Here is a 27,910-nt window from a genome sequence, read left to right on the forward strand (position 1 = left end):
TGATAGTGAGAATGCAAAATGTCACAGCCACTTTGAAGACACTCTGGTGGTTTCTTACAGAACTAAAGACACTCTTATCATACCATTCAGCAATCATGCTTTTTAGCATTTACTCAAAGGAGTTGAAAACCAGTTTTCACACAAAAACCTGCCCATGGATGTTTATAGCAGCTTTATTCATAACTGCCCAAACTTGGAAGCAACAAGGATGCTCTTCAGTAGGTAAGTGGAAAAACTATGGTCCAACCAGACAATGGCATATTATTCAGTGCTTAGAGAAAATCAGCCATCAAGGCCATCAAGGCATGAAAAAATATGGAAAAGCCTTTCTTGCATATCACTAAGTAAAAGGTTACATATTGTATGATTTCATCTATATGACATTTTGGAAAAGGCAAAACTATAGATAAACAAAACAAAACAAGACAGTGGTTGCCAGGGGTAGGGGAAGACAGGGATGGATAGGCACAACACAGAATTTTAGAGCAGTTAAAATATTCCGCATGATATTATAATGATGATACATGTTACCATATATTTGTCCCGACCCATAGAAGACACACCACCAAGAGTGAGCCCTCTATGGACTCTGCCCTTGGGTGACTATGCCGTATCAATGTAGGTTCAGTCTTGGTAAAAAAAATAAAAAAAATAAAAAAAAATAAAAAAAAAAAGAGGCACTAACTATTTGGGTGAATGATTATGGGAGAAGGTATATATGTGTGTTAGGAGAGGATATAAGGGAAATTTCTATTGTAAGCCTAAAACTCCTCTAAAAAATAAGTTATTTTTTAAAAGGCTCTTCTCAAAGAGCTAACAAAAAAGAAAAGAGACTAACAAATACAAGAAGTCTACTTTGTGACAGACACGGTGTCAAGCATTTTCATATAATAATTCATTTTACCATTTAACCCAGTGAATAAGGAATTGTTCATCTCACTTTCCAGATGAACCTGAGCTTTGGTTTTATGCAAGGATAAGTACTTTTTGTCATTTAATAAAATAATTTCATTTGAAACATAAAACTGTCCCCGACAATAGGCTAATTTATTTTTCCATTCCATCACCGGTATCACTGTAAAAAAAAAAGGGTATACATCAAGTATTCATTTACTAATTTATTCAGTGGATATTTATTTAGCACCAGCTCTGTATCAGGGATTATTCTAAGTGTGAGGTAATACTACTGTGGACAAAAGGGAGGAAAAATCCCTTCCACTATGGAGCTTCCATTCTGGTGGGAGACAAAACAATAAAACAATACAACTGATAAATAAGTATATAATATGTAAGATATATAATATATATAATTATAATATAAAATAATTGGGGGTAAGAAGTGGCTATAGATGGCTTTTTTGAGAAAGTACCATTTGAATTAAAAACAGAAGATGGGAGAGCTAGCTGCACAGACTATCTGAGAGAAGGCATTCCAAGTCGAGTAAACATGTCCTAAAAGCCTGAAAAGCAGCAAAAAGCCCCAGTGATGGGAATAAAATGAGCCAGGGGAAAGGAGCGGGAGAGGAGCAGGAGAGGAGTTATCGAAGTTATCGAAGAGTTATCAAAGATAATAACCTTCTCATCCCATCCACTGCAGCCATACTGGTCTCTGCCTGTTCTTGGACAGGCCCAGCCCCCTTCTTCTTTTGCATGCTGTTCCCTCGGCTTGAAATGCTCAGACAGTTCTCTGCCCAAGTGGTCCTTTATCAGAATGAACTTCCTTGACCATTCTATCAAAAACAGCACACTCTTTCCTTGTAGGTAACTGTAAGGTTTTTAACTTTCAGTGACAAAGGAAACTTCTGAAGCAACACTGACCAATGGAACTTTGTGCAATAACGGAAATGTTCTGTGCTGTTGAACGTGCTAGCCACTGCCCATATGTGGCTACTGAGGACCTGAAAGGTGGTACATTAAATTAAATTTTTATTACATTTCAAGAGCACACATGACTAGTGGTTACCATCTTGCACAGCACGGTTCTGGGGGGTTCTGAGCAGAGGAGGAAAAGGATACATATTTTAATAAAAGTTGCCCAGGCTGTTGTGTTGAGAATGGCCTTTAGAAGTATCAAGGAAGAAGCAGGAAGACTAGGGAAAACGCTGCTGGGACAAGTGAGAAATGCTGGGCATCATTTTAGATCCTTTAGGATAGCAAAGGTAGCATTCTAGACATATTTTGTGGCAGAGTCAGTTAAGATGTGCTGCACGGCTCAGTGTGTAACGTGTTAGGTGCAATTAGGATAAAAGCACCATTTATGGCCTGGGCAACTCTAAGAATAGGGTTGCCCTTGGCTGAGAGAGATGGTTTGGGACAAAGTCTTAGGAAGTGTTTTGTCATCTGAAATACTATATCTAAGTAGAAGACACCAAGTAGGTAGGTGGATGATATACAGGTCTGGAGGTGAGTGAAAGATCTAGACTAGGGATTATAAATTGGCAAGTTATCAACATAAGGGTTGTAGTTTTTAGCCATAAGATTAATAAAAATTACCCAGAGAGTGAATGAGAAAAAAAAAAAGAAGCAATCTAATGACTGAGCTTTATTAATTACTCAAATACTAAGGAAGATTATGGGGAAGAAAACCCATCCTTAAAGATTTAAGAGTTCAGTGACCTATTTGGTAAAGGATGGTAACAGGAAAATCATGTGTTTTTAGTTAGCACTGGGAACTAATATGCAGGAAAGAAGAGAAGCTACCTTTATATCTGAGGGGTCCTGCTGCCAGTCTTTCTGTCAATCCAATGAAACACAGTAAAGGATCAACTAAGCAGAGGATGCATTTGACACATTACCACATGACTGCTGCTATGGAGGTGACTGGTAGCTGTATTTTAATTACATGATGAAATAATTAAAACTCCAAACTCACGTACATCTTTATACATTGAAGATAAAATGTGTGTGGGCCTCATCTAATTAGTTGAAAGCCTTAAAAATAAACCAATTGAAAAAAAAAAAAACCCAAAACATCAAAAAAACCCCCTTGAGGTTAACTGGAAAAGACAGCATCCCATGTTAGGACTATAGCAAAAATTGTGCCTTAGTTTCCAGCCTCACTGCCTATCCTACAGATTTCAGACTTACCAGCTCCCATAATCACGCGAGCCAATTCTTTAAAATAAATCTGTCTATATATATATAAATATGGTATATTTATACTTCTATACCTCTATCTCTATCTATGTCTCACATATATCCCATTGGTTCTGTTTTTGTGTTTTTCTGGAGAACCATGAGTGAAACATTGTCTCTCCCTGTACAAGTTGTTTGATACTATGTAAGTTTTAATTTAAGCTCTGAAAGCTCCAGTTTCAATGTAATACGGAAGATGTTTGAATAATGTTCTGAAGGTTAAATGAAATAATTCATGTAAAGTTCTTAGTACGATGCCTGGCACACAATAAATATTCAATAAAAGCTGGATGTCACAGTATTACTATTATTATTATTATTATTTTAAATATTTATTTATTTATTTATTCATGTGACAGGCCAAGGGAGAAGCAGGCTCCACGCAAGGAGCCCAATGCAGGACTCGATCCTGGGACCCCAGGACCATACCCTGAGTTGAAGGCAGATGCTCAACCGCTGAGCCACCCAGGCGCCCCCACAGTATTAATATTATTATAAGAATATATATTGAGTCTTGATTACTTTTAAAGTCATGAAGTTATAATTTTACTTTAAATACAAAAATTATAAAGTTTTATTAAGTCTATCTCACACCGGAAATACCAGGACAGATGGTCAAACACTATCATGGCCATATTCTAGATGCTCTTCCCTAACTAACCAAATCACTTCTATCAGAATTCTTCTCACTAGTCTGTCCACAATTAACCAACTCCTAAACTGTGCCAGAGACTTAAAATCATTTAATGGGATCAAGTAAAATGAAAATATAAAAATGAAGAACATTTGCAATAGAAATATAGTGATCTGACTCACTATTATTTTTCTAGAAAAAATGTTTCCTCATGTTACAGAGGAAAAAACAAACAATTTTATGCCCACAAAACTTTAGCAAGGAGAACATTTGTAATTCATAAGCAACCAATTTTGGTTTTACTTGTATTATATCATAGATGCTCTAATCGGCAATGAAAACTTTTCCTAAGAAAGAGTGAATAGAAAAATATGGAAGAAGATTTTTAAGAAGAACGTATTACTTCTCAATAGTAAATGCTTGTATTATTACCTATTTATAAGAAAAAATAAGAATGCTATAAATTTAATAAGTAGGTAGAGCTGACTCTTGAAAGATGAAAAAAAAGAGCCACTTACAATTAACATACATTACATGAGATGACAGTCTAAAATTTTTTTGTATTACATATTACTATTAAATTAGAAATGACTTCTGGAGCTTAAAAGTTTAGATTTTAAGATTTTCTTCTAAAGGATTCTAAAGTGGAATTACTAAAGATATCAGGGAAAATTCAAATAACTTTTATGCTTTAAATCATATTTTCTAAATTATTTTAAAGTTTATCATCTTTAACAGCTAACTATCATAAATAACCTTTGGGTTACTATTTACTTGTAAATTTGTGATAACTCACCTATGAGAAACTGCTCCCCAAGCACCATGCTTATTTGTGAGAATATTAAGGATCTTCTGTTTCAGTTGGTTTGCTGTAACGTGATCTCGATGCTTAGCAGCACTTATAAGATGATCACACATCTTTTCTTCCTCTCTTCTATCAGCAGCATACTGGGCACACTGTGACTACAAAAAAAAATACAAACAATGCATAATGTTGAACAACATACAACTTCTGCTCTAAGTAAGGAACACTAACTGACCTTAAAGGGTAATGAAAATTCAATTTTAAAAACTTAGCTAATACCATCTTGTGAAATTTTTCTTTTTTTTTTTTTTTTTTTTAAGATTTTACTTATTTATTTATGAGAATATACAGAGAGGAGAGAGAGGCAGAGACACAGGCAGAGGGAGAAGCAGGCTTCATGCAGGGAGCCTGTGGGACTCAATCCAGGGTCTCCAGGATCACACCCTGGGCTGCAGGCGGTGCTAAACCGCTGAGCCACTGGGGCTGCCCTGAAATTTTTTTCTAAAGAGTATAGTCACTACAATCACTTTTCAAACTTGTAGAAATATGTTTTATGTGCTTATATATAAAGTATTTGGAAAATAATTCAGATGATATTACATAAAGTAATTGATGATGTTTAAGGCTCTTAAAATTCTGAGTCTGATTTTAATATATTCCCAAAGTAATCATTTTAGAATAATGGTTTATTAAAAATGTAAACCTAATTATTATTTTAACCAATATGGTATATATCACACTTAAAATGAGAATTACATTCTTGATAATTATACAGAGATCCAAAGCTTGCTATTTAATTTATAGTTTTCCATTTCATGAATGGCAATATGGTTTACAAGGAAAAGCAATGATTTAGGGATTTAGACTTGGATTTTATTCCATGTTTTATGAAAATTCTTTTATTTCCCTATCATACTCAGTTTCATATTTGTTAAATGAGAAAGTTTTCTCTATAACCTTTCCCAACTCTAGAATTTAATGTGTTGAAAGGTTCTCATGATAACAACTATCTTATTCTCATCTTTCCTAAAGATCAGCTATTTTGTCAGCTATCTGTATTCGTGTTCACCGGTATTAGCAATATAGCTTATCAGTCTCACTGTGTATCAAAAAGGTTCAATATAAACACGAGGATGAACATCTCTTTAACTGTAAGTTTGATTTTTTTTGTAGAGTAATTTTTATATGGGGTGGACTGACCATATATTCTAACACTACCAAGTATGTAATACAAATCCTATAACTAGAAGAAAAAAAGTCTCACATCTAAAAATACATATAATTGGTTCACATTCATCTCCACTATGTAAAAATTTGTTTCATGGAAGGTATTTCAACATATCCCTTCAGTCTATCTATTGATATAGACTACTACCACAAGTCATCTCTTTCAGAGAAATAACCCTTAAAGTAGTCTAAGAAGGATTAATTCATTTTCCAATTTATCTTTTTGTACAGGGAATCACCAATTAGTACAATGATCTGCCTCCATAATGAGGTTAATATTTCATTAGCTCATCGGAGAGCAAAATTAAATTTTCATTTTTCTTCCTTAACAATTACAATGGTTAACAAAAAAAAAAAAAAAAAAAAAAAACCTGAACTGTGAAGTACCCATCTCAAATTAAATATACTTTATCTCTTAATTATAGGCCTATATGAGAGACAGAGAAATTCCCCCCAAAAGTCCTAGTAAAATGTCATAGCTTTTATAAAATCTTTTATAATTTAAAAGTGGTAGGTATTTGGTAAACCACAAGCACACACACGTACATCAATGCATTTACCAACACAGCTCTAACCTAAAAAGAACAAATTTAAACATTTTAGTGAAAAAAAAACCACAATGTACAGTCATTAAATAACAATGACAATACTCAAAATTTGATTTATGTTAGTATTTTATTTTATATTTATATAATCTAAAAAGCACTGAATTTTCATGTCCACTTCATAGCCTTTTATCACTTTTAGCCATGCATCCTCAATAGGATTGACCTCATTTACCCAGGGTTCAAAAAAGTGGTGTTGGGAGTGTGAAAAAAAAAATCACATTCCTTTTATGTAGAAAGCACAGAAGCATATGTACTACACAGTTATACAGCATATTGTAGAAATAAAATTTTACTGGGAGAGGGTGATTCAATTTTCTTGAATGAAAATGGTCTAAAAAAGATTCCTTACGGGGGGACAATAATGAAAAACAGGCTGAGAAACACTGCCATGAGCTTAATTTTATCTTGGCTAAATATGTGTTAAAACTTGTAACTAATATCTAGCTGCTTGAAAATCTATTTTAAATATTTTCACATACAAATACTGATTTTCTTATATCCCCACAAAATATCTTGATTTTCTTAGTAGAAATATGAACGACTCAAAACTCATCCTGCAGGGAATTCAACTAATATTCTAAATCTTATTTACTAACAGAAGTCAAGAGTTAACTGAATATTCTTATTTTGTTTAGACTCCTGACATATCTCATATCAAAACATATTCTTCAAAGAACAGATAACTCAAAATTTTCTTGACATCCAGATTATAGCGGGATACCTTGATAAATATCCAATAGTATTTACTGTTGAAGGGATATGAAGCTTCACTTTGATAAACACTCAATTATCAATGTATTTTTATCAAAGTTTAAAATATTTGGTATTTTTTCAAGATGAGTTTGTTGCAATCTCTCATGCCAAGTATGTGCTGTCTCATCTGACAAATGAAGCAGGTTAAGAGTATGAGAGAGACAACAGTTATTTCTCTGTCTCATGCTTTTCAGCTAGCTAGGTCAGAGATTACAAGACCTAGGGCATCAACTTGTACAACTGAGAGAGCTGGCTTACTGAGATAAAAACCCCATAAAAACTGAAATCTTAGGCTCTGATTTCCAGCCATACCACATATGTTCACATGTTGCATCAGGAAAATAAATGGATGGTTATTTATTATTTTTAAGGCCACTGACAGTTCAACCTAAGCCAAATACCAGGTCACCTGAATATTTCTGAAACCATGTTTTTTTTTTTGCAAACTGAATGAACTGAAGTAATCACTGTTATTTAAAACACTGAAATCAAAATATTGAGTTGAGGCAATTCAAATAATGGCAAATAATTATTGACATGCGGAAATATAAAAGTAACACATTTTTATAAAACCTATTAGCATAGAATTTAGAATATACAATATTTCAATATACTTTAGTTTTTGCACATAAAATAGAAATGATACTTAATTTTTTCTTTAGTTAGGTACTTATAAGGATTTTAAAATTATTATATTCCCAATATATGTACAGATATGCATGCATATCCTATAAAAGCAATGCTTCATTGTCAAATATCAATTATAACAATAAAACATGAAGTGATCTTTGGTCACTCTAAAGATGGATACATTGATAAATGATAAATTACTGAATATTTAGTAAAACTGAGTTTTTTCATATAACTACTTGCTATACCCATCTTTAATGGTACATAAACTAGTTTAAAAATTACTAAAGTAATTGCATCATAAAATGTTATTTGCTTTTAAGAGTACATGAGAACAACTTCAGCTGACCAAAGGGTTAGGCACAGGGTAAGAAGAATCTCTGCATGCTGTGAGATAAAAATTAGAGCTCTGAGTTTGGCATTTACTAAAGCTTAAAAATAAAAAAGGAACTAAGTGACTTGAATGAAATTTTCCTCTTAAAAAAAAACCTCTTATGTAAGGTTACTATCAGTGACAGCTGACTTATAATGGAGAAGCAGATTTTAATCTGCCATCAAAATCTTACCTCAAACTCTGCATGTTTATGTACATCCTCAGCTCTCTGCCTGTTCAAAATAAACTCAGCTTCATTTGCAACACGAACTATATGGTCCTTCATAGCATGGCACAGTAATCTAAAAAGGAAAATACCTTTAGAATTATTATTCTTATTAGCTTCAGTCAATCCAACTTTTTTCAGTAATCACATTTTAGTATTTGAAATATTAATTATGCCTAAAATTTAAAGTTACATTATGAAATTAACATAGTTGAAATTAGAATTCAATGACATTTGAAACATAGAAATATACCATAAAATTGTTACAATAATGCCTCTGTTAAGTACTGTGTGTCTTGTGAATGAATGATTCAGTTAATTAAAGTAAGTTAATGCAAACAAACAAACAAACAAACAAGGCTTTTTGACAGTATCTTAAATGGTTAATACAACAGAATTCACCATCTTTGAAGTAAATGGTTAAAACAACAGAATTCACTACCTTGGAAGTAAATTTTCACACAAACACTAGATGACCATATATTAGGATATCTATAAACTGAATTTTTAAACAACAGAAGTTATTTGAATATTCAAATTGTTGTTAAAAGGTACAATAAGACACATAGTGAAAAGCCTCACTATATCACCTAGCCACCTGATTTCCAACCTCATCAGGCACCTGCTTTTAGTTCATTGCATGTTTTCAGAGACTTTTTAAAAAAATATAAAAAAACACAAATACATTTTTATCCCCCACATCCTTACATTATGATTTGTATATTCTAAGTCTTTTCTGTACTTAGCTTTTCTCACTTAGCAATACATCTTGAAGATCTCTCTTTCCTTATCTTTTCTCATGTACACACAGGGAGCTGCTTCATACTTCTTTATAGCATTGAGACAGAGGTTATTTCCAAACATGGCTGCCACATGCTCCTTTGCAGTGTGATATTGCTACTGCTCCATCAAAAAGAGGGGTTGTTTTCTGCTCTGCTTAGATCTGCCTAGTGACTTCCTGTGACCAACAGAATATAGCAGAAGTGATCCTTTGTGAATTCTGAGGCGAGAGCGTATCTTGCACCTTTTGCCTTTCTCTCTTCGAACTCTGTCTTCTAGAATCTGCTGCAATGCTGAGAGAAGCTCACATTATGTGGACAGCCTCAAGGAGAACACAGGACCTCAGGATCTCAGGCCTAGATAAGCTCCCAGCCCAGAGCCAGATTCCCAGGTGACTTAAGTGCCAAACAACTTCACAGGGAGCAAAGGAACTGCCTAGCTGAGCCCAGTCAATGAGAATAATGAGAGATTAAAAATGGTTGTTTAAGCCACATGATGGTGGTGGTGATTGATGATGGAGGGGGAGAGGAAGAGCGAGAAGAAAGAGAAAAAATTGATCAGAACAACTGTCACCAAACCACTTATTGAAAGGTAGGTAATAAAATAGTTTACACATAATACTTAATTTTTACAAGAATCCTCAGAGATATGTATTATTTTCATTTTTAAACATAAACTAAGGCTCAGAAAAATTAAGTTCTTTGCCTCAGATCGCCATTTAAAAAATACTCATAATTTTACATTTTGCGCTGAATCTTCATCATCCAATAATATTTTTTGAAGTAAAACCTTTTGTGTTTAATACTGCCCTTCTCTACTGTGGACATTCTCTTTTTTAAATTTTTTAAAGATTTTATTTATTTATTCATGAGAGACAGAGAGAGAGAGACAGAGGCATAGGCAGAGGGAGAAACAGGCTCCCTGCGGGATCCCAATGTGGGATTGGATCCCAGGACCCCGGGATCATGCCCGGAGTCAAAGGCAGATGCTCAAGTACTGAGCCACCCTGGTGCCCCACTGTGGGCATTCTAATATTAATTCTTGTCATTTTGTTAGTTATAAACAGTGAGTGGGCTCTTTTGCATCTTTTAAAATGTTTTCTTTTGCAATAAGCAACTACTGTGTTAAAAATAGCCAAAGGACATTTGAAGTTAACTTTAAGTCTTTCTGGGTTTTTCTTAAAGGACAAACTTACAAAATAATGTCTGTTCTTTTATCTGCATCCTTTTAAGATTCAGTTCTAACACTCACCTTCATTCATGGTCCAGTTTTTCTCTATGTAGATTTTTAACAAGAGTGCTATTTTCAAGTGCCATTCTTTATTCTCACTGCTCATTAACAAAATGAATTATTTCTTCTCTCACTCAAGTTCTCATAAATTTTAATCAGAATGGGAAAGACTGAACCTCATTTTAACTTTTGTATATACTAAATAGCAACTCATTGTAATTCTTCTTATATTAGTAGTTCACTACATTCTGTCTACCCATAGCAAATTCATCTTCTTCACTGATAAACATATATAAGCAAACAAAAGGATATTATCGCGTATCCTGATATTTCTAAATTATTTGCTTAAATATAATTTGTAAAAGCTATTCAAGAGGTCTTTGAAATGAGTCTGCCTCTATCGAATTTATTTCTTCATTGTAATGTATTAGGATGGAATTACATAGCACTAAGTTTTACTATCTTTTCACCAAATCATGTGTAATATCTGTGCGGAATCTTCTACAAAAATTGGCAGGTGAATGATCTTTTTATTTCTAGGCTGTAATGTAGATACTGAATTCAAGATAGTTCTCAGTAGAAACCTTTTCATCCAAAGTCCATGTGTTGTCTGACTCATTACCCCACGATGAGATTTAAGTTAAAAAATGACTATTATTCTCAGAGGAGCTGGGACTTCCTGGCAATATGACTTAGACACAGTTAAAATCTTGCATAACAGCAGGGTAAGTGGAAATATCACCTGGAAACATGCAGCACTAATCTCTCCAATTACATAAGGGCAATACAGGCACATTCTAAGGGGAATGTTGTCTGTTTTTTAGCACAAAAGTTAATGATAATACAAATTATTCAAAGAATGAAAAGGTTAGAGCAAACCTGTTTGAAACCATCATACTTGGGAAAAAAGGCTCAGACCTCTCTATAATGTGAGAGGGCAAAAAATCATACAGATAATCTTTAATTCACTAAGGGAGCTAGAAAAATAAAAGAAGTTAAAGACTATAACAAACTCTAAATATTCAGTTTTGATGAAATCATTGGTCTATATTTGCTAGATTGGCTTCAAAAGAGAAAAGAGATGTGAAATATTGGAATATTCTCTTCAATGGCTTTGTCTAGTGTATGAAAGCTGCAGAAAGCCAGGAGGAAATCTAATATGTGCAAATTAGTGTGGATTATAAAATTTAAATAGATTAACAGAAGACAGCAGGAAGGGAGAGGCTCTGGGTCTGGCTGGCTATTAGGAATGACTCCCAGAAGCAAAACAGAGGATTGGCAAAGTAAAGAGGTAGGGTGGCAGAGAAGGGGAGAGGGTACGGAACACTTGCCTCAGGAACACCAGAGAAATTGTATCAGTATTTCTGAAAGTCTGTCCTCCTATCTCAGATACTTATGAGTTATACATCAACAAACGAACAGTTGTTTTACTTCCACAGAGAGAAGGAAACTTATCTGACCCTTAGTATCATTCTGGGTGACTTCATCATTCATGTGAAAAACCATTCCCCAGAGAAGCTCACAATTCCATCCCTTTTTTAGGGGATCTAAAAATACCTAAATCTATCTATGATTCCTTTAGAAACTTCAACTCTACCTTCTTTCAGGAAATCACTCTACTGGCCCTAATTGGTTTCATTTCCTAAGTCTTTAGCCCCCAGCAATCTACTCTCTGGTTGCAACCTCCCAACCCTTAATGTTCTCTCTTGCCTTCACTTGTCCCTCCCCTGGACCCAGGCAAAAACAAGTTCTTGATTCTTCTAATTTCCACTTGTTTAATCCCTCTATTTTCTCTTAATGCTTCATCCACTGCTCAGATTCACTTCCTTTCCCATCAAACTTGCCATCACATAGTTCCATGTTTTTACTCTCTTGGCCAGCAACTTCACTTAATTCCTATCTATCTGCTGTAATTGCTCAGGAAATAAGTAACCCTAGATTAAGACACTCTCTCCTCAGTCTCTCTCCTCAGTCCTACATCTGGACTGCTGAGGAAACTCACAAAACTAAATTTCATTGAAGATGAAGTCTCTCTCTCTTTTTCACAGTTTATTTCTTGTACTTGTGTTTTGAGAGTCTACATAAATGTCTTCAGTGTCCTAACTTCATTAACTGAAAATTTTTCCTTATTTAAAAAATACTATATTTATTTGAAAGTATGTTTATATTGACATGTATTTATCCAACATATAAACATACACACATATATATTAACCAGACACTCTGCAGCACTTTGTGTTTATCATTCTCTTGACTCTTCATTGTTTTATCTAATATATGTATATGCCACAATATGTTGTCCAGATTAACTTGTTTATAAGTTTTAGAAATAAAGTGGCAGGTTTTCTGCATTCTTTTCAGATTAAGAAAACCCTTTTCTATTTCTAATTTGCTAAGAATACTTTTTAAAAATCATAAATGTTGAATTTTATTTGATGTGTCTGTACCTACTGAGATGATAATAAGGATTTTTAATTTTAATATGGCAAGTGAAAGACATTTTTGGGCATTTTAAAATGATGAACATCTTTTGCATTTCTGGGTTAACTTCCCATCAGCTTCCTCCCGCATACATAGTATATCTATATACATGGCTGGACTGGGTTCTGTCAGTATTTTAATTAGGATTCATGCATCTACATTTCTAATGGAGACTGGCTTGTGATTTTCCTTTTTCCCACACATCTTGTTGGTTTTTGTAGCCACAATTAAACTGGCCTCAAAGAATGAGTTAAGAGCAATCCTTTTGTTTGTGTTCTCTAATAGTTGGTATATGGTTGGAATTATGTTTTATTTGAACATTTGGTAGAATATATCTGTAAGCTATTACTGTAAGAAGAATTTTCACTGATTAAATTTCCTTCTTAGAGCTTTAGGGTTTTGTTACTTATTATTCAGGCTGTGGAACTTCTATATTTTCTAGGAATTTTCCCATTTTATTAAAATTTTTTATTTTAATGTAAAACATTTTGTAGCACTCTCATTATCTTTTCTAAGCTTTTTAAACCTATGATTAGATTTCCTTTTTATTTCTGATGTTTATTTTTCTATTTTGTTCTTCATCAGTCTTGGGATAGTTTACCTGTATTATTAGAGAAAAAAACCTTTGTATTTGTCCATCCTTTCTGTTATATCTTACTTTTCTGTTTCAATGATTTCTGTTCTGGTCTTTATTATCAACTTCCTTCTACTTTGTGAAGCTTATTTTGTTCTTTTTCTAACTTGGACATTCTCCTTCTATCTGGTAATTTCAGCTCCTTAGTTTTAGGCTTATTTTCTAATATAAAATTTTTTTTTCTTTTTTTCTTTTTTTTATGATTTTATTTATTTATTCATGAGAGACAGAGAGAGAGAGAGGCAGAGACATAGGCAGAGGGAGAAGCAGGCTCCATGCAGGAAGCCTGATGTGGGACTTGATCTTGGGTCTCCAGGATCATGCCCTGCGTGGAAGGCAGGCACTAAACCGCTGAACCACCCAGGGATTCCCTAATATAAACTTTTAAAGCTATAAATTTATCTTCATGTTCCATTTTCCTTGCATTACATACGTTTTAGCATGTAGCATATCCATTACTGTCCAATTCCAAATACTCTTCTGTTGACTTTTCTTTAAAATAGAAGTTACTTGGATATTTAAAATTCTTCCATAATTATGAGGCTCTTTCAATTTTTTTGACCTTAAATATAAATGTACTGTGAGATATCATGGTAACACTCTTAAAATTTGATGAGACTTGTGTTATGACTGGCTGTATCATCAGATTCCATTAATGTGACTGTTTTTTAAAAAGATTTTATTTATTTTATTCATGAGAGGTGGGGGGCGCAGAGGGAGAAGCAGGCTCCATGCAGGGAGCCCGATATGAGACTCGATCCCAGGACTCCAGGATCATGCCCTGGACCGAAGGCAGGTGCTAAACCGCTGAGCCACCTGGGAATCCCCCATTAATGTGACTTATTTACTTGAGCATATGTATTCTTTGTGGTGGGGGGCAAAGTTCTATATATGCAGATAATGTTAGGTAGAAGCTAGATATGAGCAGTGGAAGGAATGCCTCAAGGCAGTGTCTTAAGCCCTTGAGAGGGAATGATAGAAACATGGGCTGGAGGCAAGGAGGGTGATAAATAGATTTCACATTAGAACACCATAGGCACAACATCTTGACTTCAAGGCTTCCAAGACCTTGGGGCTAAGAGATCAAGAGCCACAGGTGCAAAGCACACACTCTCCTCTTCCATCTCTGCCCCAGGGTAACCCCTAGACTCATTATAATGCACTCGTATTGCAGTTATAGGACAGCCCTCCAAGGAGAAAAGCTGCCATGATGATTCCAGTACAAACCTTGTCAGGTCAAAAACTACCCGCTCCCAACCTGTGGGAAGAGTCTCCCAAATGACTGGAAGCAGCCTCCATTAGAGACCACCCTATTCTACACACAGCTCCTCCCAGCCCAGAAACACCCAACAAATATCCAATCCCCAAACTGCTTTATGCCTGCTTTCCTTCTGGCTGTCTTTACAGGAGCACTGATTGTCACATAAATCTTTTTGTAGGAAATCTAAGAACGGAGACCTTCATTCAAACAATGCAGACTTTCCCACCAGTAACAATAATGTCAAACCTGCTAGCTTATGTTACTCAAATCTTATATATTCACTTTTTAAAATTATTTTTTAGAGGGAAGGGAGAGAGAGAGAGAGAATCTTAAGCAGAGTCCATGACCAGCATGGAGCCTGATGCAGGGCTTTATCTCACAACCCTGAAATAATGACCAAAGCCAAAATCAAGAGTTGGATGCCTAACTGAACGAGCATCCCACCCAGGTGCCCTAAATCTTGTGTATTTTGATTAATTTTTTTTGTGCTTGATATTTTGATGATTGATATAGGAGTATTAAAATCATAAAGACAGAAGATTTGTCATTTTCTCCCTGATTTTCCATCAATTTTTACATTGCATACTTTGATGACATTTTATTTTTATTTTAAACATACAAGTGTAGGCTGATAGTACCTTACTGGTAAATTCGACCTTTTTTAAACTAGATGAACTGGTTCATTAATAATAATGAATTTTGTCTTAAAATCTTTTTTTTTAAATATTAGCATAGCTACGTAGCTTTTGGTTACTGTCCAGTATATATCTTTCTTTTTGCTTTCAACATTCCTTAGGTTTTAGGAATGCCTTTAGTAAATAGAACATAAAAATTTTTAGATTCAATATCAGAAATTCTGTTAATGGAAATTGTTGTCCATTTGCATTTATCATTTATCATGCACATTGTTATGCAATGTACTTATTTCTAACACAAACTTTATTTTTATTAGTCTCAGTTTTTTCATGTTTTGTTTTGTTTTATTCTTTTTACTTTCCATTAATTGGAAATGTATTCATGCAATTCTTTTCACTGCCTTCTTGGAATTTTATCAGGTACAGTTAACAATGAATAAAGTTAATATCATAGTCCTCTTCCACAATAATATGGCTTAATGATCCCTTTTTGACTTACACACTATTGCCCACTATTGTCCAGTTAAAACTCACACATTATATGTCATTATCACTTTAAAAAGACAATTTCTATTTAGATGTATATGCATGCTTATTACATAAATGCAATTTATTTGGACATTTTTTGTCTCTTTCTGTCTTCCTGGGATTATTTCTTTGATTTTGATATGCACACATTACAAATTTAGTAGCTGCCATTCTCTGTGGTAAACTTTATATGATTTTGATTATCACAAAATTTTATTTTAGCTTAAATTTTACAGCATTTTATAAATTCAGATGTATTTCACATAATACCATTTAAAATGTATACTTTAGTGTTTTTTAGTATATTCATTATATGGTGCAACCATTAACACTATCTAATTCTAGAACATTTCCATCATTCTTCAAAAATCCCCATATCAGATTTTTTTTTCAAAGAAGATACCCAAATAGCTAACAGGTACATGAAAAGATCCTCAACATCGCTAATAATTAGGGAAATTAAAGTCAAAATCACAATGAAATATGAGATAAGTGTTGGCAAGGATGTGGAGAAAAGGGAACACTTGTACACAGTTGGTGGAAACATATAGTAATTCAAACACTATGGAACCAATATGAAGGTTCCTCAAAAAACTAAAAAATCTACACCAATATGATATAGCAATTTCACTTTTGGGAATATACTCAAGAAAATGAAATCAGTATTTGAAAGAGATAAGTGCACTCCCATATTTACTGCATCATTATTCATAACAGCCAAGAAATGAAACAATTTGAGTGTCTATCAATGAATGAATGGATAAATAAGATGTAATATATATATATTCATATATATTCATATATAATGGAATATTATTCAGCCACAAGAAAGAAGGATATCCTGCCATTTGGAACAACATGGTTGGACCCTGAACATTTTTTTTTCTAAGATTTCATTTATCCATTCATGAGTGACAAAGAGAGGCAGAGACATAGGCAGAGGGAGAAGCAGGCTCCATGCAGGAAGCCCGATGTGGGACTCAATCCTGGGACTCTGGGATCACGCCCTGAGCCAAAGGCAGACGCTCAACCACTGAGCCACCCAGGCGTCCCTGGACCTTGAGCATTTTATATTAAGTGAGATAAACCAGACAAAGAAAGACAAGTACTGTATAATATAACTTACATGTGGAATCTAAAAAAAAAAAAAAAACTAAACTAAACTCATGAAAATAAAGAGTAAGATGGCGGTTACCAGGGGATGGGGGATGGAGGTATAGGACAGATACTGTTTAAGGCTATAGACTTGCAATGCATAAGCCCTAGAGATCTAAAAAATCACATTATAAAAAAAATAATAAAAAAACAAAAAAAAATCACATTATAGTGACTATACAACAATATTGTTTTATAATCACCAAATGTGCTAAGAGACTAGAACTTAATGATTGCAACCACTAAAAGGATAATTATAATAAAATGTGATAGTGGTGCTAATTATTACTATGGTAGAAATCATACTACAGTATATAAATGTATTAACATGTTGTACACCTTAAATTTACATAGTGTTATATTGCAATAAAAATAAAACAAAAGGGGATCCCTGGGTGGCTCAGTGGTTTGGCGCCTGCCTTTGGCCCAGGGCGTGATCCTGGAGTCCCATGATCGAGTCCCACGTCGGGCTCCTGGCATGGAGCCTGCTTCTCCTTCCTCCTGTGTCTGCCTCTCTCTCTCTCTCTTTCTATGTCTATCATAAATAAATAAATAAATAAATAAATAAATAAATAAATAAATAAATCTTTAAAAAAAATAAAACAAAAACAAAAAAAATCCCCTTACCTATTAGCAGTTCCAATATTTTCATTCTTACTCCTTCCATCCCCGGGAAAATAATCTCCTTTATGTGTCTATGGATTTATCTATTCTGGACATTTCGTATAAATGGAATCATACAGTATATGGCCTTTCATGTCTGGATCCTTTAATTATCATAATGTTTTTCAGGTTTATCCATGTTGTTGTATGTGTAAGTACTTTGTTCCTTCTGATGGCTAAATAATATTCCATTATATGTTTATACCATATTTTGTTTATTCATCCTAATATCTATGGTTAGATATTGTTCTCATATGTTTCTTTATTTCTTTAAATATACTTCCTTTAACCCATGGAATACGTCTTCAAGAGTCAATGTCTGTGTCTATAGAGTCCAATATCTATGCTCCCTCAAGTACAGTTTGTTGATTTGTTTTTCTGTGTATGGGTCATATTTTCCTGTTTCTTTGCATGATTTGTAACTTTTTGTGGGAAATTTGATATTTTTAATATTGTAATGTGGCAACTCTTGAAATCCCATTCTTTTCTCTTTCCAGGACGTGTTTTTGTTGTTTGTTGTCTGCTTATTTGTTGAGTGTCTTTTCTAATTTTGTTAATTATGTTATTCTTTGTCATGTGTAGACACTGAAGTCCTGTTTCATTAACTTAGTAATAGCTAATGATCAGATAGATATTTCTTTAAATGCCTACATCCAAAAATATCTCCCAGGTTTCCCCAAGATGCTATATGTGTTTGAGTAAAGCTCAGCCAGGCATATTTCAACTCTATCTTGCATCTACTTCTTGCTTTCATAGAGCATCATTGTCAGCAAGAGGTGAGAGTGTAGAACCTTCTTGAGTCTTCCCAGAGCATACAAAAACCTTAAGCATATGCACAGCCTTTTAGATTTTTTTTTTTTTTAGCCTTTTAGATTTTGAGGAATATGTCAAAACTGTTCAAAGCCCTTGTGTACATGTCGTTACTCAACTAATCCTGCCAAGGATTTTTGGTGAGCCTATTATTTGCCCCAACTGTTCTCTATCACCTCAGGCAGCAGCAACCTATGGTATTAACCCATAAATGTTTTCAATAAATATCCCCAGGAAAGCAGCTTTTGTTCCACTCTAGGCCAGTTCCACATTAGGCCAAAATAAGACAAGATTTTTTAAGCTGGTCTTTTAGGGAGCCACCAGACATATCAAAATAAGTTAGTCATTAAAAATATTTGCTAATGTGCAGGGATCCCTGGGTGGCTCAGCGGTTTCGCACCTGCTTTGGGCCCAGGGCGCGATCCTGGAGTCCTGGGATCAAGTCCCGCGTCAGGCTCCCGGCATGGAGCCTGCTTCTCCCTCTGCCTGTGTCTCTGCCTCTCTCTCTCTATGTCTATCATAAAAAAATAAAAATAAATCTTAAAAAAAATATTTGCTAATGTGGTCTATTTTGCTCCCTCTGGTATAGTACTTCTAGTGTGTGTTTGTGTTTTATGGCTTCCTCTGAATTGGGCAGCAATGAGTGGGACTAGGATAAATTAAAATTTCACAAAGTTACTCTACCATCACTACCCATTATTTCTGAAAATATTTTTTTGCTTATATACAGTTATTGAGAATTATTTTTTCTCAACACTTTGAATGTATGATGTCACTTTCTTCTAGCCTTCTTTGTTGTGGTTATTCTAATACTTCTCTTTTTGTAGATAATCTGTTCTTTCTTTCTGGGTGCTTTTATCTCTTTATTTTTGGTGTTTTCCAGTTTTAGTAACATGTATCCTGCATGGGTCCCTTTTAATGTATTCTACTTGAGGTACATTATGATTCCTATATTTTTATTTTTAAAGATTTTATTTATTTGAGAGAGAGAGAGAGAGAGAGAGTGCGCATGAGCAGGGGTGAGGAGGTGGATGGAAAGGGAGATGCAGACTTCCCTTTGAGCAGGGAGCCTGATATGGGGCTTGATCCCAGGACCCTGAGATCACAGCCTGAGCTGAAGATGGACGCTTAACCAACTGAGCCACCCTGGTACCCCAACTCCTGTAGTTTTACATTCATGTTTTTAATCATTTCTTAAAAATTCACAATCATCATATTTTAAAATACTTCATCTTACAAACTCTGAATTCTTCACTTTTCTAATTCCGATGACTTATAAATTAAACATTCTCATTCCACCTCCATATCTCTTAGCACTGCTTTCATTTTTCATTTCTTTTTCTCTCTGCATTGTGGGTAAACATCTTAATCATTAATTTCTTCTTTCTCTGTCTAATCTGATGAATCTATAGATTTTTTTTCCAAAATGTATTTTTAAATCTATAAGTTTCAATTTTTTCAAATCTTCCTGTTCATTTTGATAATCTTTTTATTCATTCAACTTTGCGCTACTTTATTTCCTACTTATTAGTCCTTAGAGATCCGATTTTGTTGTTGTTGTTTCTTCCTTGTTAATTTTCACACATAGAATCTTTCATGCTCATGCACTTAGTGATCTTTGACTGTTACCTCACTTCTAACCTTAATGAGTGAAGAGTTCAACGGATAACTTGGGTAAGTGGTTTGCTTTCATTTCTGCTGATATCAAAGAGAACCCCCTAGAGCCATATCAACCTCTTTTAAGGATCTTGGGTTATCCTAAAAGTTCTAGGCTAGATTCTCTACTTAATTTCTTGCCATAGGCTTAAAATATCAATAGCATTGCTGCTTTAGGTGTGTGCTCCTGGAACATTCCTATTCCTTGAGGCACCAAATTACAGGGGCAAGGAAAGTGTGTAGAGAACTCCTAAACCACTTATAAGACTTGTGTTGCTCCAAAGAGTGCTCTCATGTAGGATGTAAATATTCTGCTGCAGAAGATAACTTCAGACCACTGAGTAACCCATACAGGTTTAACAGAAGTCCCTATTCACTTCCCAATCCATTGAAATGTGACTTTAAGAGCATCCTATACCAAATTAGTCATCAAGTCTTGTCAAATTTACCTCAATATATTTGAATTCATTTCATTTGTTACACCAATATCGCTTTCATTTAAGCCATTAATTAAATTAAGCAATTGCTTTAACTTAATAATCTGGATTATAAAAGCTCCCTAATTTTTCTGCCCCTGCCCCATCTTCCATCTTTTCAATATATTTTTCACTCTGCCATTAGTATTATCTACACTCAAATTTCTTCAATATATACTAACGGAAGAGATAATACTCAAACTTATTATATACAGATACCTACTTTTTTAATCTTATCAACCACCTCTTTAACATACTTATTCCATGTTCTAGAAAAAAATCTTTGTGATTCTTTAATGACTCATGCTCTCTAGGAACTTTAAAAGTGCCATTACTTCCTGTAAACCCTACTACCCCTTCCTCTCAATAAAGCTAAAAGACCTCCCAATTTCTCGAATGTGCTGGCATTATAACATCTATCACATTGTTTTATGTTTTTTTTTCCTTTTTAATAAGTCTCTAAGACTGTGAAGTTCGTAAAATTAAGTATAGTGCCTATTTATCAATATAGCCAACATGATGTATTTGCAAGGTATCTGATATGAAATATGGACTCACCAATAACATATGGCTAAATGGATGAAAGGCTGAGTGAATACATGAACATGTTATGTGAGAAGGAGAGGCAAAGAAGAAATAGAATTTTAATTTTAAGGTAGTTTCTTAACACCATGAAATTCTATGGTATGCAGAAAATGAGGTAAATAAAAAAATATTGGATAACTCAGGAATATCTATTACAGAATATTTTCTTCCTCATAGTATCTATATAATATAGGACATGAATGAAGTGGTCTTAATCTTCTTCTTCTTCTTCTTCTATTTTTTTTTTTTTTGAAAAAGAAAGGTGTGGGGGAGAGGCAAAAGGAGAGGGAGAGAGAGAATCTTAAGCAGGCTCCATGCCCAACATGGAGCCCAAAACAGGGCTTCATCTCACAACTTTGAGATCATGACCTGAGACAAAATCAAGAATCAGATGCTTAATTGACTAAGCCACCCAGGTGCTCCAAGTACTCTTCATCTTTTAATGTGCCTATTTTCCAAAAATATAGGGAAAAAATCCCAATTTGTTCAATCCTATTTATTCCTATACTAAAACAGATAGGAATATAGGAAAGAAGTCAGAAGACAAAAGTATTCTATTCCAATGGAATAGATATCAGTAGGCCAAGTTCTGATATTCTAGGAAGAATCCAATTTTATGCATTATCCTATAATTTGTTTGTCTTTGATTTAGGATTAACAGATCCAGAATTTTAATCTCTATAATTTGATGAAAGAATAAAAATCAATAAAAAAGGCAATATGAGAGGTCAGAAAAATTAGTCTTCCATCACCTATGATGAATGAGGGAACAAAAGCAAATCTAGTTTATATTTAGGTTCTGCCTTTTATCAGTGTTATGAATTGGGCAAACAATTTTCCTTGTGTCTGAGTTTCACTTTCTTCATTACAAAATGCGGGTGTACTGTTTCAGATATTTTATAAAATGGGAGAAAGAAGGTATCCCCAAACTCTAAGAATAGATTTTTAGATTCTGATTTATTTAGCCAACAAGACAGACTCTGACTGGAAGTTAAGTGGCCACACAGCATTGGAGCAGAATTCCCTTTGGCCCCAAAATCTGAAAAGAAAGGTATAGTGATTCTGGTGACACTGCAAGGTGGAGTCTGATTGGGTCAGAGAAGCTCAATTGTCTTCTGTGCTACAGTCCTTTAATAGACTATTTAAAAATTTGGAAAAACTTACAATTTAATTTTTAATTTAAAATTTTTAAAAACTTTATTTTAGAAAATGTTTACAAGCTTTGGGTTCTACTGGTTCTTGAAACATTTTAATCCCAACAAGTCTTCACCTGATGAAAAGAATAGAATAAATACCATGATGTTCCTGAGAAGTGTATCTCTGACTCTAACTTTCCTACATTGCCCAAAAGTACATTTCCTTTAAAGAGGGAAAAGACCTCATAGGGTTGTTATGAGCACAAGTGAGAATATTTGTAAAATGTTTGACAGGTACTAGTTGCCCCCTCTCCTCACCAAAGAGTAGTTGACTTTTCTGAAAGGTATACATTGATACATTGGTTCTTTTACATTCATTAGAAGGAAAAACAGTGGCAGATCTTAACATTTGTCTATGGACCCTCACATCAGGCTGTGGTGAGACTTTCAAAGTGATTCTGCATATTCAAACCTAGATTTGTAATTCAGCATATTAGTTATGAACTGTATTATTAATCAAACTTTACTTATTTATTTTTTTAGGCAAGACCCAATTTACTCAATTAATATGACTGGTAAAATACAAAGATTAGAAAACTGGGGAATAGTAGTTCTCTGTAGTGGGCTATCCTGAGGCTGTCTGTTGGTGCAAAGGAAGGAAAAGTGGAAAAACGGACACTAGAGACTTGAAAATCTCTCTATACATATCGCTGTTAGGAAAAAAAATATATATGGTATCATGTTATTCTCTTAAAACACTAAATCTTTCTCAGAGAATAAAATCTACAAATTATTCATGCTTTCGGATGAACTTGTTATAGGAAAGCCTATTAAATAAAAATATAATCTGACCTATTCTTGTCTCAGATTCACTGGAGGACTGGAGTTTTGATTGGGGCAAGTAGAGAGGAAGATAAAACCTAAAGGATAATTCTGGAGCTCGAGATTGGTATCTAAGGACTTGATATGGAAGGGAGGAGGCATCAAAGAGAGAAAGAGTGAGGAAATTAGCATTGGTTGAAAACCTACCCCCACCTCACCCCCATCTAATTAACTGTTATGAAAAAGCTCTGGGAACAAAGTAAATATGTTGGATGAAAAAAAGGATCCACAGATATGCATTTCATTTTCTTATCACCTATTTAGGGCTTCAAAGAGGTTTATCACTTCAAACACATAAAAGTAGAAATTTATATGATAACCTACCATGAACCTAAACAGTTATTATACTTCTGAGTGTAGCACAGAAAAAAATACTCAGCTTATGATCATATTTATGTTTCCAGTTATAGGTAAAGATGGTGATAATTTGACACAGCTCCTAAAATGAATGAATGAAGTGTAATAATTTTTTAGTTCTCAAATTTTGGTGTAAAGATCCTTATCCTGTGCAGAACATATTAAAAATGGTGATATAACTCCCATCCAGAGATTCTGACTGCACCGGTCTGAGGTGAGACGTGGGCATCTACATGTTTAATAAACATCCCTGTGATACTAATGCACATTGACACTTGAGGACCACTGACTTCATCTAGTGTGAATGATGGTAAAGTCTCAATTTGATTTCTTAGCCAAGCTTAATTTCTATTTATGTGGGGAGCATGGCACTGCTTAGTTAACTTCATTTAGTTACATAGTCCCAAAATCGATTCCTAAGTTAACTAGCTCAGAGAGAACATTATTAGAAGGATTACAAAGAGCATACACAGAATTCAACATTGTACATTAGGGTCATTTTTAAAGACGAATCCCCAAGTATTCTAATATGGGTTTGGTTGCTAGATTAAATAAGTCAATTTTTATGGTACATATACAAAGTTAATTTTAATTTGTTCACAGGCAAGAAAGGTCAATTTATATCAAATCTCCTACTTTTCTCCTTTCCAATCTCTTCAGTATTGAGTAGCTTAGTTATTTATTCTTCTATGTAGAACCAGTCTCAACAATCTAATACCATTATGGAGGATTTGTATAATTTACTCATCTTATAGTTTAATATGGATTTAGAAAACAGATATCAGAATAGGATATGTTAAGGTTGTTTTAAGACACAAACTGAGAAATTAGCATAGAAGAGTGGCTTTTAAACTACGTATCACAGTAAAATATGAGAAATACACTTCATATCATAATCCTATACCCACACAACAAACACTTCAGCAAACAATATTTACCTGAACAGATATATCCAAATTATTTTTTCTATTATTTACTATTACCCATTTTTTCCTATTTCCTATTTTTTGAAAATGCTAATGGCAACCCATTAAACTGATTTCACATGCTACTAATGATAAAATAGTTTCAAAAATACTATTCTGAAGACTCTCTCCTATTAGTGTTAATCCTGGGCCAAGCAATCAAGCTCCTAGCTTAAATTTTGGGATTCCAAGTAAACAGCTTAAAGTTGTCCAGGAGAAGGACAGTCAATGCTAACAGGAACACAAATCTGAAAAAGTAATAGAATAGGACTTGGTGAATTGAGAAATATTAGCTCAAGGTCAGAGATGTGGCAGTAAGTAAGGAAAGAAGCCTTGCTTCAAGTCATTTTAATCTATTTAACTTCTGATAACAGGAGTAGATAAACATGGATTGATGGCGTACGAAGAAAATTTGGGGGAAAATTTTGGAAGCAAATGAAGCATATGGCACCATTAGCCACAATATAATACAATGTTGCCAGGAAGAACTGTGTACTTGAGGAGAGTCTCTTTGATTAATTTTCTCAAGTTCTGTGCCCTCTCAATGGCATGGTTCCTTTTCCAAAAGAAAAAGGTTGCAAAGGTATTGCAAATATTATGACTACAAGTCCCAGTAAGAGCTTTCCTGTGGTTAAAAATACAATTTCTTATTGCTGAATCTACCAGTAAGAATTCTAGGAGCTAGAGAATAATGCAATCTAAAATACATTTCTTTTGGAAAAGAAGTAACATAGGACTTTTATTTACTGCTTTGACTGGTAAGTAACGCAATACACTAGAAAGCCTCTAAATAGGTCAACTATTACCACCCTATCCTACCACTTGTGTGTGTAATAGTGTTCTGTATAAAATGTGATTGAGCCAGTGAGGGAGTAGTGATACTATCATACTGAGCACACACAAAAACCTATTAGTGCTTCTTATGGGATGTGTAAGGTACTCTAGTGTCCTCAACTTCTCTGTCCATAGTCTTCAAAATCCAGCTCAAATGCCACTTAAATAAATAATAATAAAAATAAATGATAATTTCTTGAGTGCCTATTATGTATCAAGAACACTGAGAATTGATTACTTACCAGGCTAGGTACATAATAGGTATCGTTTCATTTGATTCTTACCTCATTTAATATCTTATTAGGTAAGCATAATTAGTTCATTACACTGATGAAGAAACTAAGGCTTAGAGAGATTAAGTAACTTGCCCAAAGTCACACAAACAAGCAATTGACCTGTTTGACTTGTTTAGGAAACAATCAATTTGGTGTGGCTTCTGACAGGGTATTCCAGAGATTGAGATACAGAGTAAAGCATTCATTCATTCAATTTACTGAGGGCCTTCTTTGTGGTAAAGGACAATGAAATATGAAGGTGACATAAGGGTGCTTTAGGAGTGAATGGAGGGAGCCTGGATCAGTGTGGGGAGGTAAGAGAGGCCAGATAAGCAAAGGTCTTGCAGGTCATGTTACAGAACTTTGCAAGCAAGGAAGCGCTACTTTGGTTCTTTTTTAAATCAGGTTTATTGAGATATAATTTACATATAATAAAATTAACTTTTTAATTGCACATTTTCATGAGTTTTGACAAATGCATATTTTAGGTAGGTACTGCTGCAACCAAGAACATTTCCATCACCCAAATATGTTCCTTTGTGCTCTTCTCCTGCCATCCACAGCAAGTACTGAAATGTTTTCTGTCCCTCTAATTTTGTCTTTTCCATAATATCATGTTAATGGAATCACATAGCATATATTTTTAAAAGATTTTATTTATTCATGAGAGACACACAGAGAGAGGCAGAGACACAGGCAGAGGAAGAAGCAGGTTCCCCGCAAGGAGCGCGATGTGGGACTCAATCCCAGGACCAGAATCATGCCCTGAGCCAAAGGCAGACTCTCAACCACTTGGGCCACTCAGGCATCCCTCACAGAGCATATTTTTGCTGTTTGGCTTTTTTAGCTTCACAAAATACTTTTAAGTTCCATATATATTGTGCATATTGGTAGCTCGTAACTTTTTGCTGAGTATTATTCAATATAATGCTATATCATAGTTTATCCATTTACTTATGGATATTGGTTTTTTTTACTAATGTTTGGCTATTATAAATAAAGCTGCTATGAACATTCACATACTGGTCTTAGTGTGGACTAATATTTTCATTTTTCTTGGGAAATTATGTAAGCTTAGAATTACTGGGTCAAATGATTAAGTGTAGGTTAACCTTGTAAGATACTAATAAATTTTCCTTTTTTTTTTTTTTTTTAAAGATTTTATTTATTTATTCATGATAGTCACAGAGAGAGAGAGAGAGGCAGAGACACAGGCAGAGGGAGAAGCAGGCTCCATGCACCGGGAGCCCGACGTGGGATTCGATCCCGGGTCTCCAGGATCGCGCCCTGGGCCAAAGGCAGGCGCCAAACCGCTGCGCCACCCAGGGATCCCTAAATTTTCCAAGTGGATGTACAATTTTGCATTCCTACCAGTAAGCTACAATCAATGCCTCCACATTCTCCTCAATGCTTAGTATTGCCAATCTACTGAATTATATCAATTACAGAATTGTAATGTGCATAATGCTTTCTCACTGGGTTTAAAATGAAATTTCTCAAATGAATAATGATGTGGAGCATAGTTTTATATGCTGATTGGCCATCTATGTATCTTCTTTGTTATTGTGTTGTTCAAAACATTTGCCCGATTTATACTGGCAAGTTTGTTGTTTTGTAATTGAGTTTTAAGATCATCTTTCTTCCCTTCCATTGATATATCTTTACCCCAATCCTCCAACTCTGTTCATTTTTTATTTGCTTTGGCTATCATAGATCCTTTGTATTTTCACAGAAATTTAAAAAATCAGCTTGCTAATTTCTACCAACCCCCCCCCCCCCCCCAAATTGCCTGCTGGAATTTTGATTGATTAGTCAGGGGAAAACTAACATCTTAATCATGTTAGGTCTTCTGATCCATGAATATGGATTTCTGCATTTCTTTATTGTTAATTTTTACAGACATATTTTGTAGTGTTTTTTTTTTTTGTTGTTTTTATCACACAGATCTTTCATAAATTTTATTAAGTAAAACCCTAAGTAGCTCTTGTTTTTGATACTATTGTAATGGTTTTGCTTTATTTAAGCTTCCAATATTTTACATATATTATAAATATGTTATTATAATTGATTTTCAAATGCTGACCACGTATCATGTAACTTTGCTAAATTCATTTATTATAGTACCTTTTCTCAGCCATCTTAGAATTTTATACTGGCCTTATTGAACTGGCTATGA

At 34.3% G+C, this 27,910-nt stretch overlaps 1 protein-coding gene across 11 annotated transcripts in view; it reads right to left on the reverse strand.

Moving 5' to 3' along the window:
* The window catches only part of NBEA (neurobeachin), a 674,158-nt gene that overhangs the window by 297,354 nt on the left and 348,894 nt on the right, over nt 1-27,910 (reverse strand). For all 11 annotated transcript variants that reach the window (XM_049101416.1, XM_049101413.1, XM_049101412.1 and 8 more), the window contains 2 exons: nt 8,359-8,467; nt 4,566-4,732 (listed from right to left, as the gene is read on the reverse strand). In XM_049101416.1, coding sequence (XP_048957373.1) covers nt 4,566-4,732; nt 8,359-8,467 — 276 coding nt within the window. The remainder of the gene's footprint in view (nt 1-4,565; nt 4,733-8,358; nt 8,468-27,910) is intronic.

This window comes from Canis lupus, chromosome 25 (assembly GCF_003254725.2).
Source record: "Canis lupus dingo isolate Sandy chromosome 25, ASM325472v2, whole genome shotgun sequence".
Lineage (NCBI taxonomy): Eukaryota > Metazoa > Chordata > Mammalia > Carnivora > Canidae > Canis > Canis lupus.